The 13,046-nt window shown below is 45.0% G+C and overlaps 1 protein-coding gene across 2 annotated transcripts in view; it reads right to left on the reverse strand.

Moving 5' to 3' along the window:
- Positions 1-13,046, reverse strand: part of TRPC6 (transient receptor potential cation channel subfamily C member 6) — a 110,720-nt gene that overhangs the window by 22,926 nt on the left and 74,748 nt on the right. For both annotated transcript variants that reach the window (XM_077341509.1, XM_077341507.1), the window contains exons 3-4: positions 12,383-12,562; positions 6,064-6,228 (exon numbers count right to left, since the gene is read on the reverse strand). In XM_077341509.1, coding sequence (XP_077197624.1) covers positions 6,064-6,228; positions 12,383-12,562 — 345 coding nt within the window. The remainder of the gene's footprint in view (positions 1-6,063; positions 6,229-12,382; positions 12,563-13,046) is intronic.

Raw genomic sequence — 13,046 nt, forward strand, 5'->3', positions numbered from 1 at the left:
CCAGAAGGCAATGCAGAGTCCTCCTTCTCCCTGTTGAGACGTCCTTTCTCTCCTACAGCTGCCAACTTTTAAACTGCTCACTCTAGCTGTCCTTTTAATATCAGTTTTATCTGCAGCCATTATCAGGTGATACTATTAAGCTCCACGACAGGAAAAATGCCAACTGCCTATTTCCACTTATTAAGCCCATATTAGAGATACAGGCCGTTTCTCTCCCTGGCCAGCTGGCAAACTTAACAGTGAGACAAATGGGCCCCAGTGACCTTTATGGGAGAGAGTTGGATCACACTGAAAAAGATCATTAGGCAGCGCTAACCATGGAATATCATGCACAATTATCTGGGTACTCTAAAATTAGTGTTAGCATTCATCAGACCCATTTTCGCCTCAAATAATTTAGTGTAATGGAATATATAGAAATGACAGCTACATCGTCTTTGTTTTGATTACTGCTATTCCAATAAAAATAATTTCCACGTAAAGATTTCAATTTAGTTGGTGGTGGAATGTGCCGTCAGGTCACAGCTGATTCATGGGAACCCCACAGGGTTTTCAAGATTAGAGACTTTCAGAGGTATTCGCTACAGCCTCTCTCTATTTAACTGACTTAAAATATTTATATTCTCCCTTTCTGCTATAAACTCACTTGTTCACTAAGCGCACTTCAAAACAAGCATGCTAAATCACATCGCGTTCCGATTTAGGCCACCGGACATTTTCCCAATTCAAATTCCAGTTTCCAAGTCGATGTGGAATATAATCCAATAACTGTTCAGTTGAATATGCACAGTTCTACAAATAAGCATCATGTACAATTGAGAAAACTTGATAAGTTGCACAAAAAGTCCATAAGTGCAAGATGATAAGCTCAGGGCTTGTGTCTTTGTATGTATGTGGGAAGGAAAAAAATTGAATTTTTTTCCCCAAGGCCAAAATACCCCTTAAGGGGGTGAGCAGGCCAATAATACCACCTCCTTTGATTTTTCTTCCCTCCTCCTTTCAATTGGCCCTCCACTGTCATCAACATTCCAAGCTGTGGTCTGGTAGTATTAGTCCTTAATGTTTGGTCAAAGGGAGGGCCTTTCTCTCCTGTCTCGTGACACGAGTATACGACTCCTAGTTTGCCATGGGACAGGGGAATCAGAGATGAAGATGGAAGGAACTGTAGCTGCCTTGCCTCTCAATTCAGAACGTGTTTAAAGCTGAAGGAGACTCTCTGGGTCCATATCAGAGATTTGCACAGAAACTTTCAGTTGGATGAGGTTTTAGGAAATTTCTTTGCTAACAGTTTTGTCTGGCTTCGTTAGCATCACAATGACACGAGTTTGGATGGCTTAATTCAAGCAGGCAATTATTCCCATTGGTTTCATTGGGAAATTCATTTTTCTCTCTACCTTCAACATGCCTCCTAGCATAAACAGCAATGATTTCCGCACTGGGAACTTCACTGCCCTGGCTCCCCATGTAGGAGCACAAATCTGGGGTGGAAAAGATGCACTGGGCCAAATACGCCCCCATGCGGGAGCAGGAAGAAGCGGGGCAACTTGGCCCAGCTCAAACTCCAAGCTGGACCTAGTTTGAGCTGGACCTAATTGCCCCGCCTCTTCCTGCTCCCGTATGGGGGCGTATTTTGCCCAGTGCGTCCAATTTCCACTTGTAGAGCAAAATTTCCCTTCCTCCAAGAACAAGGCTGGAGGGGGAGGGCATTCTGAACAGCTTTGGGTTGGGGAGGAAAGTCATGCTATGCAGACAGAAATCCTTGCACCCATAAATGGATCTGGATTCGAGTTATCCTTCCTTCCACTCAACCAAGATAATTTTTTTCAGGAATTGTAGCACTCACTCGATACGACTCCCCTTGGCAAATTAACTGTTCAGATCACAGACAGTGTTTATACAGGCAGCTGTTTAGAAGAGCTTTCAGATGAGGTTACAAATTGGGGACCTCGCTGTTCAATGCTGCATCATATGTTTGCTGGCTTATGTTACTATGAGCTAAATGGAATCCCTTTTGGGTGGGAAGGTGGGATCAAAGTGTTTTATGAAATGACCAGGGGTTTTTCTACATTACGCAGACCCATCTCTCTCTCTTTCTCTCTCAACATAAAAGGCAAAGACTTAACTTAATAATAAGTTATCTTAAGTTCCCACTTTGGCTGTACATGGAAGTATTAGGAGTTTCTTTGTTGGCCTTGCTAAATCTATCCACTTCCAGACCCAGATTTTTAAAGGCAGGAGATTACAGACAATTCCCCTATGAACAGAAATGTGATAGAAAAAATACTCACGAGCTGGCAGTAGTTCAAAATATGGGCTGTTACTGAGATTTTGCATAAATATGAGACTCCCACGACTAAAGATGGTGGGAAGAATATAATATACAGAGACAATGGATAGAGCTTCATTTTACAGAAGCAGCTACTGAATATTTAATTTGTTTCGTTTTGCTCACATATTCACCAAAAGTTGCAGTTTTCAGAATTTCAGTATTTGATACATATAAGCAAAAGCACAATTTTCATTCCAGTAGCATGGGAGAGAATGAAAAGGTGGGGAGAAATGATAATCATGCATGAGCAAGTAAATGAAATGATAATCATGCATGAAAAAGTAAGAGAGCTCCACTGAGGACCATGCACTTAGTGGCAAAGAATCTGCTTGGCATGCAGAAGGTACTAGGTTCAATCCCCATCACCTCCAGTTAAAAGGAAGCCCTCTGGCCTGAAACCCTAGAGCCGGCTTTCTCAACCAAGGCTTTGTGGAACCCTGGGTTTTCTTGATGGCCCTGGATGGATTTCCTGAAAGGGCTGGAATTAGTTAAATTTTTATGTTTTTAAAAATATGTTAGAGGGAGAGCCTTCATGGTGTTGTGGTTAAGAGCGGCGGCTTCTAATCTGGTGAGCCAGGTTTGATTCCCCGCTCCTCCACGTGCAGCCAGCTGGGTGACCTTGGGCCAGTCACAGTCCTGATAGAGTTGTTCTCACAGTAATGTGAGGGCTCTTTCAGCCCCACCTACCTCACGGTGTCTGTTGTGGGGAGAGAACAGGAATGTGATCGTAAGCTGTTTTGAGAGTCCTTCTGGTAGTGAAAAGGCAGATATAAAAAATCAACTCTTCTTCCTCCTCAAAATATGAGACATATGTCGGAAAATATGAGGCATAATTAGCAGAAGAAGAAGAGGAGAAGGAGGAGGAGGAAAGGGCAGAAATCATGGAGCCCCACAACAGCCTAGTATTTGCCAAGTGCTCCTAAAGCAGAGCTATCAATGGTGCCTTGACTAACAGTGAACGCAAGCAATTCTCTTGACTCTTCTTCTCCCATCCTCCCTTTGCACCTTGGTCTTAGAAGGGCTGGAATTGATCCTCTTGTGCATATGTGTGTGCACAAAGTGCTACCTATGCAGCAAGAAACGTCAGAGGTGGTTTTCCATTGCCTGCCTGTCCCCGTCATGACCCTGGACTTCCTTGGTGGTCTCTTGTACTAACCAAGGCCACCCCTGCTTAGCTTCCTAGATCAAAAGAGATTGGGCTAGCCTGGGCCACCCTCTTAGCAAGAACTATTTTCCTTTCAGTCCCAGTTCAGGTTGGTCCTCACTGGCAGACAGTTCGCTGCAATGTCCCCCCAATGCATCACTGTGGTTAACATAAAGTTCCCCATTGGTTATGCACCTCCTGTGTGGCCCTCCCTCTTCATGGTACCTAACGTTTAACAGTAATAAGATCTCTAGACAGCTTGCGTAGAACGCAGTGTCTACCCCAAGGGCTGATGCACGTGAGCAATTCCAAACAAACAAGATTAACATCTCTGTATAAGAAGTCCTCATTTCTAAAATTACAAGTTCCAAACTGCTGCTTGAAGTGCAACATTTAAGAGCCTGATCAACTTTTTTAAAGGTTTGACTAGCAAACAGCAAACATTTAAAGGGGCACACAGCAGCGGGTCCTTCCAAACACAGATGATGCCACGGTCTACATGGCACTAAAGGGATCCTGGCAAGGTTATTAAGTCCAAAATGCTAAGGATAAAAATGCTTCGCAAATTCGGCTTGTAGATTAGATCAATAAAAACAGTTCTGCCTTTCCTCTCGAAAAACCATCTCTCGGCTCTCTCTGCCACATGACCACAGTTCACGAGAAATCTTGCTGTTTTATCATGCCAAGTACTTTTGAAGCTTCCAGGGGGACCCTTCACAGAGAGCAGTGATTAAAGCCTACTCTGTGAAATTATAAACAAAATAACTTCATGCCGCTCTTTTCGATTGATGTTTACAAGCTTGGGGATGGGACTGCAAGGCAGATACCAAGGGAAAGAAAAAAAGAAGTAAAATTCAGGGAAGTTGAGAAACAAGCCAAGATCCTTCCTGTACTTTAAGCACTGACATATTGTGAACCGCTGCGAGTCAGTTTGAGAGTGGCGGTATACAAATGTAAAAATAAAATAAATAAATAAAAATAAAATATTTGTGGGAAAGGGGGTTGAGAGGGCCGCCGCAGAACAGCTCCTTGCATTCTTGGAGGAAACTTTGGTCCTTGACCCATACCAGTCGAGCTTCTGTGGCCATGGGGTGGAGACTGCCCTGATGATCTCCAGCACCAGTTGGATTGGGGTGGTTCGGCTATCCTTGTGCTTTTAGGTCTGTCGGCTACATTTGGTCTGGTTGACCACGAGTTGTTAAGCCCACTGCTTCACTGGGACAGGGATTAGGGGGACAGCCTTACAATGGCTAATATAATTCCTTCAGAAACAGACACAGAGGGTAGTGGTGGGGGAAGAGTTCTCTGGTTCCTTGTGCTCCCTTGTGGAGTGCCACAAGGGGCGATACTCTCCCCCACACTTTTTAACATCTATATGAGCCTTCTGGCACAGCTGGTTCGGAGCTTTAGGCTGTGTTGTCACCAGTATACGGATGACCCCCAGCTTTATTTCCTGATGAATGGCCGGCTGGACTTCCCCCTATCCCCATGGGAGGCATGCCTGGTCTCGACCAGGGCCAGGGCCTTTTTGTTCCTGGCCCCGACATGGTGTAATGAGCTCCCGGAAGAGCTGAGGGCCCTGACAGAGCTGTCTGCATTCTGCATGGCCTGCAAGATGGAGCTCTTCTGTCAGGCATTTGGTTGAGCCCCAGCTAGGAATACCAGGTCCCTCCCTCCATAGACCCCATAGGCTGGGCATCACCACTAGGTACCACCCTGGGGCGATGGTGACTGTTGCAGTAGGGTACGGATGGATGGGAAAGGGGAGTTCTGCAGATTGTTCTTTTGCCACCAATATTGGTTTGTGAATGTGTTAGGTTTTATGGAGTTTTTAAGGTTTTATTGTAAACCACCATGAGCCAGCTGGTTCCAGGAGTGGCGGTCAACAAATACAAATATAAATAAATGTTTTTGTTCTACTAGATGTTTTTTTATGGAGGAGTTCACATCATCATTTAATAAAACAGCTAAAATTACTCCAAACCCACATCAACCAAAGATTTTTGTTTTCGCGTCCCCCCATCAGAGGTGGGTTATTCTTAGAGAGGACCTATTCAGATGCTGTCATTCCGTTATCTACTGGCCCTAACCAAAAGCCTAATGGAAGAACTGTGTCTTGCAGGCCCTTTGAAACTGGGAAAGTTCCTACAGGGCCTGCAGCTCTTCCGGGAACTCATTCCACCAGGCAAGGATCAAAATGGCCCTGGCCCTGGTAGAGGCCAGACTTACTTCTCTAGAGCCTCAATTTAATAGGTTTATAAGTTTGACCAAAAAACGACTATGGCATGTCACCGAAGCACGACAGACACCGAAATCATGGCAGCTGAGACAGTATCTTTCAGTCATTGCTCTCTACCACCATTGCAAATATGAAACAGATGAAATAACGTAATCTAATTCATTCCCTGCTTTGTTATTGAGAATGTCAGAGAACTTCATTTTGCTGCCACTCCGTTACAATAACTAACACTGTGGCATCGCTGAATGTCTGTTGTTTACTAATGTGCTTTCTTTTCCAGGCCAGTTTCAAATATGCATGCTGACAGAGTGCAGAGGTTATTGTTAAAAAAAATCATTCTGTAGCAAGTACCTTGCTGCACGGAGCAATCCAGTAAGCCGCCGATAGGAATGGCAACCCAACCGCAACGGCAAGCACCACCAAGAACTTGACCGCCATGGTCTGTTGCCGTAAACCCGACAGATTCTCATACCAGATAGAGAGGAGCTGCTGCTGGCAGTTGGGATGTGCGACAAACTAAAGGACAGAGAAAAGGGAAAGGACGGCTCGTCAGTCAGTACAGAATTAGCCTGCTTAATTAAGTTTACTAATTTTAGTTTTCTTATTTTGATACATTTTTATACTGTGGCTCAGGTCAGTTTACAGCAAGAATTCAGAGTACAGGACAAAGAAGTAGAACTCAAACATGTGTTAACATTGCGGACCTTATAATATTATAAACGTCAACTATATACCGTATATATTCACATATAAGCCGACCCGCATATAAGCCAAGGAGCCTAATTTTACTGCAAAATCTGGGAAATCTTGCATATAAGCCAAGGGTGGGAAATGCTCCATCATCACAGGCTCCCCCATTCAGCACTGCCATTCCTTTTGCCATTTAAGGCAAAAGGAGAAAAGTCAAACCCTTGATGTCCTACAAGCTGCTAGAGCAAGCTCAGCTTGCAGTACACATTTTCAAAAGGCAATGCAACGATTGGCTGGCTGGAGCGGGGTTTTATTTCAGTTACGTATATACCCACATATAAGCCGAGGAGGGCTTTTTCAGTGTGGAAAAAGGTGCTGAAAAACTAGGCTTATGTAACTGTTGCTAGATGGGGTGGCCGGACTTGGGTTCACCTTGTGTTGTGTTTGATGTGTATATTTGGTGGTAGGGAGGGGGGGTTCCTGGAGAGTCCTAGTTGATTTTGTTGTTTCACTGGCCTCAACCAAAAGCTTGGTGGAAGAGCTCTATTTTGCAGGCCCTGTGGAACTGCCAGTTCTGGCAGGGCCCTGGTCTCCTCTGGGAGTTCATTCTACCAAGTGGGGGCCAGGACAGAGAAAGCTCTGACCCTGGTTGAGGCCCGATGTGCTTCCTTGAAGTAAACAGAACATACCAAAGCAGGAAAAAAAAGTTCATATCATTATCATGAAGTACAGCAGCAGCAGGTGGGTAGCCATTCTGATCTGAAGCAGCAGAACAAATTTACCCAGTTTAATTCAAGCTCTTGTGTACAAGCACAGTTCTTCAGTATCTGCAGCTTACACTTCGAATAAAACTTCGTGAGCCTCATAGTTGCCCCTGAGCTCAAACAGCCTGAATACAAGTTCTCCGATCTTGCCACTGCGCCCACTATAGGCACATGACTATTCATTGCAAGAAAAATGGGGCTGCTTGTCCAGGAAAAAACAAATCCTAGACCCAGTTTTCAGCAATTTCATGCTTCAGAAGTATTTCTTTCCAGCAGGCTTACTCAGGAGACTCCTGCTACAGGCAAGAATGGTAGCTGCATCACTCACTGCAGTGGTATGTTTTGCTCCGTATTTCATATTTAGACATGATTTGAAAGGGACCTGTGGGAAGTGTGCAGTCCAGCCGCAATGGTGTTATCCATCCCCTTTTAGCTTGCAGGAGATATTTACTCTCTTTGGAAACTGGGAGGCTGTACTTTAAAGTCTCCTAATAGACATTTAATAGTATCTGTACAGAAGCCCCTTCATTCCCCCCCCCCATAGACCAGGCATTACAGACCCTTTCCCCTCTGTTGATTTCTCCTGCACCTCTGATGGCAGCTTAGAATTGCTTGTACGTGAGCAGCATTCTGGACCCAGTAATCCCTGCTGTTTATTGGTTTGGCTGCACTTTTAATTTGCAAAATGTCTTGCAACCGTTAGGAGAGGTGTCCTATGTTAACCCCAAGAGGGCCGTTGCGTTTTACTGGTGAAGGGATGAGAAGGAAACTAAGAGTGCCATCCTAAACAGATACTCCAGTCTAAACCTCTTGGGCTTAAACTGAAGTGACTCTGTATAGGACTGTACCATTTAGGGACCTGCCAAGCATTAAGTAAATGGAAGAGGAAGGATCTGAATGTGCATCTACAACCTCCTTGGTCCAAGTACTTATCCTTTGGAGCATGTTAACTCTCAAGTGGCTCTACTTCCTGTCCCAACTGTGATATTTTGTACTAATTTTTTTTGCAATGTCACAGATGTATAAATAAACATCTTAATTTATGCTCAGCATAGGAAAATAAGGAGGCAAATCCCCTTTGACTAGGAAGGGTAAACTGGATCAAAAGTATCTACAGTGCCTTTTTTATCCTCTAAAGCAGATTTTCTCAACTTTTTTACTGTTGAGAAATCGCTGAAACATTCTTCAGGCGTAGAGAAGCCCCAGAACTGGCACGATCATGCAGAATATGGTTGGGAAGCAGAGCTGTGGACATGCCCACCTGGGGCCCCTCCCCTTCCCGCCCCCTCCAGGCCCATCACTAGCCATTTTGGGAGGGGAGGGCAAGTCAACATGACTGTACATGGTCATATCATTCAATAAATGTCGAACAAATTTTAAATATATATGAAAAGTTAGCTAACTCCCACCCATTCGAGAAACCATTCAAGGGCCATTAAGAAACCCTGGTTGAGAAAGCCTGGTCTAAAGAGTTAAAGCATTGCTCGATTACCCGTGCTTTGCCCCAGTTCAGAAACTTCACTGCTTCCATCATTTACTGCTATCAAATTGCCAACCATGTAGTGAAGGTAATTCCTGCACTGTGTATTTTGTTGCCAAAGGTAATTCCTACGCTGTGTATGTTGTTCCCCTTTTCCCTTAGCATAATGGGTTTCTGAGCTATCGATCAAACACTATAAAGCTGGAAGGGGAAAAAAAAGATCCATGGGAGGAATATTAGAAGGTTCATTCCCCCTGCCCATATAGTATATGGGCAGTCATGAAGTCATGTTCTGTAGGTTTCATTAGTGCCCAATGAATTTGTGGATCGTTTAGAAACTCCTTGCGGATTTCTCTTGGCCTGCTAACTTTTGGATGCAAGGCCTGCAGCACCCAACTTCTAACATGCTAGACTTATTCTACCACACCAGAAGCAGCATTTGAAGTTCTCCTCCAACAACAGGGACATGTAAGTTGAAGAACGATCTTTAGGCTGGAGCAAGGATTCTCAACCAGGGGTCCATTGGGGTTTGTAGAACTCTGGAGGGGCTCCAGAGGGGGTCCAAATCCTTTCCCCTTCTGCCTTAGTGGACGCGGCCACAAACTAGGGAGCCAGCTACTTCTCTTACTCTCCTTTCCCCTCTCCAGAGCATGAGCGAGTTCTCATTTGGTTTCTGCACCTGGGAGGGGGCAGAGCCTGCACACCTATTCCTATCTTAAATCACCTTCTGTGGACCCCCCTCCCCCCAGTTCTCCTTGAGCTTGTCTGTTAACACAGGTGGTGATGAAGAAGAAGAGTTGGTTCTTATATGCCACTTTTCTCTACCCGAAGAAGTCTCAAAGGGGCTTACAGTCGCCTTCCCTTTCCGCTCCCCACAACAGACACCCTGTGAGGTGGGTGAGGCCGAGAGAGCCCTGATATTCCTGCTCGGTCAGAACAGTTTTATCACTGCCGAGGTGAGCCCAAGGTCACCCAGCTGGCTGCGTGTGGGGGAGTGCAGAATTGAACCCGGCATGCCAGACAATTTCATTTATCAAATGGTAGATGAACCCACAAGAGGTTCAGCCATACTGGACTTAATACTGACCAACAGGCAAGAGTTGGTGGATGAGGTGAAGGAGGTGGGGACCCTAGGGGGAAGTGACCATGTCCTCATAGAATTCCTTTTGAGATGGGGAGCCAAGGAAGCTTGTAGCCAGACGCGGATGTTGGATTTTCGTAGGGCAAACTTTAATAAACTCAGAGACATGATGAGTGTCATACCATGGACGAGAATGCTGGAAGGGAAGGGAGCATGTGAAGGGTGGGCACTACTCAAACAAGAGCTATTGCATGCTCAATCAATGACTATTCCAGAAATACGAAAACACTGCAGGAGCTCTAAGAAGCCTATTTGGATGAACAGAGAACTTCAAGAGGAACTAAGAAAGAAAAGGAAAATGTTCAGGAAATGGAGGGAAGGACAGAGCTCTAAAGAAGAGTACCTACAGGTTACTAGGCACTGTAGATCAATCATCAGAAAGGCCAAAGCTGAGAGTGAGCTAAGATTGGCCAGGGAAGCCCATTGTAACAAGAAAAGATTTTTCAGTTACGTGAGGAGCAAACGTAAAGTAAAGGAGGCAATAGGCCCGCTGTTGGGTGCGGATGGACAAACTCTAACGAAAGATGCAGAGAAAGCAGAAAGGCTTAGTGCCTATTTTACATCTGTTTTTTCCCACAGGTCAAAGTGTTTAGGCACATCTAGAGATGGCTGTAGCCAAAGGATAGTGTCTGGGTGGCAGGTTAACATGGATAGAGAGGTGGTCGAGAGGCATTTAGCTGCACTGGATGAGTTCAAATCCCCTGGTCCAGATGAAATGCACCCGAGAGTACTCAAAGAACTTTCCAGAGAACTTGCACAGCCCTTGTCCATCATCTTCGGAACCTCTTTAAGGACTGGAGATGTCCCGGAGGACTGGAAAAGAGCAAACGTTATTCCGATCTTCAAAAAAGGGAGGAAGGATGACCCGGGAAACTACAGACCAGTGAGTCTGACCTCTGTTGTGGGGAAGATAATGGAGCAGATATTAAAGGGAGCGATCTGCAAACATCTGGAGGACAATTTGGTGATCCAAGGAAGTCAGCATGGATTTGTCTCCAACAGGTCCTGCCAGACCAACCTAGTTTCCTTTTTTGACCAAGTAACAGGTTTGCTGGATCGGGGAAATTTGGTTGATGTCATTTACTTGGATTTTAGTAAAGCTTTTGACAAGGTTCCCCATGATGTTCTGATGGATAAGTTGAAGGACTGCAATCTGGATTTTCAGATCGTTAGGTGGATAGGGAATTGGTTAGAGAACCGCACTCAAAGAGTTGTTGTCAATGGTGTTTCATCAGACTGGAGAGAGGTGAGTAGCGGGGTACCTCAGGGTTCGGTGCTCGGCCCGGTACTTTTTAACATATTTATTAATGATCTAGATGAGGGGGTGGAGGGACTACTCATCAAGTTTGCAGATGACACCAAATTGGGAGGACTGGCAAATACTCCGGAAGATAGAGACAGAGTTCAACGAGATCTGAACACAATGGAAAAATGGGCAAATGAGAACAAGATGCAATTTAATAAAGATAAGTGTAAAGTTCTGCATCTGGGTCAGAAAAATGAAAAGCATGCCTACTGGATGGGGGATACGCTTCTAGGTAGCACTGTGTGTGAACGAGACCTTGGGGTACTTGTGGATTGTAAACTAAACATGAGCAGGCAGTGTGATGCAGCGGTAAAAAAGGCAAATGCCATTTTGGGCTGTATCAACAGAGCCATCACATCAAAATCACAAGATGTCATAGTCCCATTGTATACGGCACTGGTCAGACCACACCTGGAGTACTGTGTGCAGTTCTGGAGGCCTCACTTCAAGAAGGACATCGATAAAATTGAAAGGGTACAGAGGAGAGCGACGAAGATGATCTGGGGCCAAGGGACCAAGCCCTATGAAGATAGGTTGAGGGACTTGGGAATGTTCAGCCTGGAGAAAAGGAGGTGGAGAGGGGACATGATAGCCCTCTTTAAGTATTTGAAAGGTTGTCACTTGGAGGAGGGCAGGATGCTGTTTCTGCTGGCTGCAGAGGAAAGGACACGTAGTAATGGGTTTAAACTTCAAGTACAACGATATAGGCTAGATATCAGGAAAAAGTTTTTCTCAGTCAGAGTAGTTCAGCAGTGGAATAGGCTGCCTAAGGAGGTGGTGAGCTCCCCCTCACTGGCAGTCTTCAAGCAAAGGTTGGATACACACTTTTCTTGGATGCTTTAGGATGCTTAGGGCTAATCCTGCGTTGAGCAGGGGGTTGGACTAGATGGCCTGTATGGCCCCTTCCAACTCTATGATTCTATGATTCTATGATTCTATGATTCTATGATTAGACGTCCGTATCCTAACCACTACACCAAACTGAAAGTGACATGCCATGACATGTCACTTCCGGGGGGGCATGTTAGGGAGGCGGGGCCAGCTGACCACTTCTGGAGCTCCTCGGAGCCTGAAATATTATTCCAGCCAAAGGATTGAAAAAGGCTGAGCTGGAGGAAGGAAGCCGTCCTTAGGTTGAAGGAACCTTCTTCCACACTCGGTAGGAGAGCATCCATCATCTGTCACGTCTGGGCCTTGCCTTACCAGCAGTATTAAGCAGGAAGTCAAATGGGAAGGAATTAACGGAAGCATCCCCAAACCCACGCTCAAGGAAAAATTGGGAGGCTTACTTTTTTAACTTCATATTTAATGGCGAGTTTTAAGCGGCTGAGACTAGGCCGTCCACGCTCCCCGTGGTTCAGCTCAACATCTCCGTTCAGAATGGCTTCCACTTCTTCTGTGTTTCTGCACAGGTCTAGAAGTCCGACTACAAAGTCCTTGCACTGCATAGACAGCTTTTTGTAATCGTTCTGTGAAGGAGCAAAAGAAACAGTGCAGAAAAAATTCTTTATATTCACGACCATCACACCGTAAATGTAACGTACCAGATAAGACCAATAGTCTGTACGACCACAAGCATAGCACCAATACATAGCTTGATGTAGCAGATAAGGCCCACAGTCTTATTTAATTAAGTGCTCAGATTATGAGGGCAGCAACTAGCATCTTGATTCTTCAACAGTAACATAAAGCTGTGAGATTTTGTCCTTGGACTCTGGCCACTTACTACAAAATACAGACATCATGTGTTAAGGAGAGCGATTGTATATATAAATAGTTGCTTCCCTCTCCACAGGCACGTCAGACTTCTTGATATATTAAGTCTGCAAATCTTAATCTATTTAAACACCAGGTTAATGAACTAGAGCATTACAGTGTAATCTTAACCAGAGTTACACCACTAGGGTCAAAGGGCTCAGCAGAGTATAAATCTATTTAGACTGTACTCTCAAT

The sequence above is a fragment of the Paroedura picta genome, chromosome 6, assembly GCF_049243985.1.
Source record: "Paroedura picta isolate Pp20150507F chromosome 6, Ppicta_v3.0, whole genome shotgun sequence".
Classification (NCBI taxonomy): Eukaryota; Metazoa; Chordata; class Lepidosauria; order Squamata; family Gekkonidae; genus Paroedura; species Paroedura picta.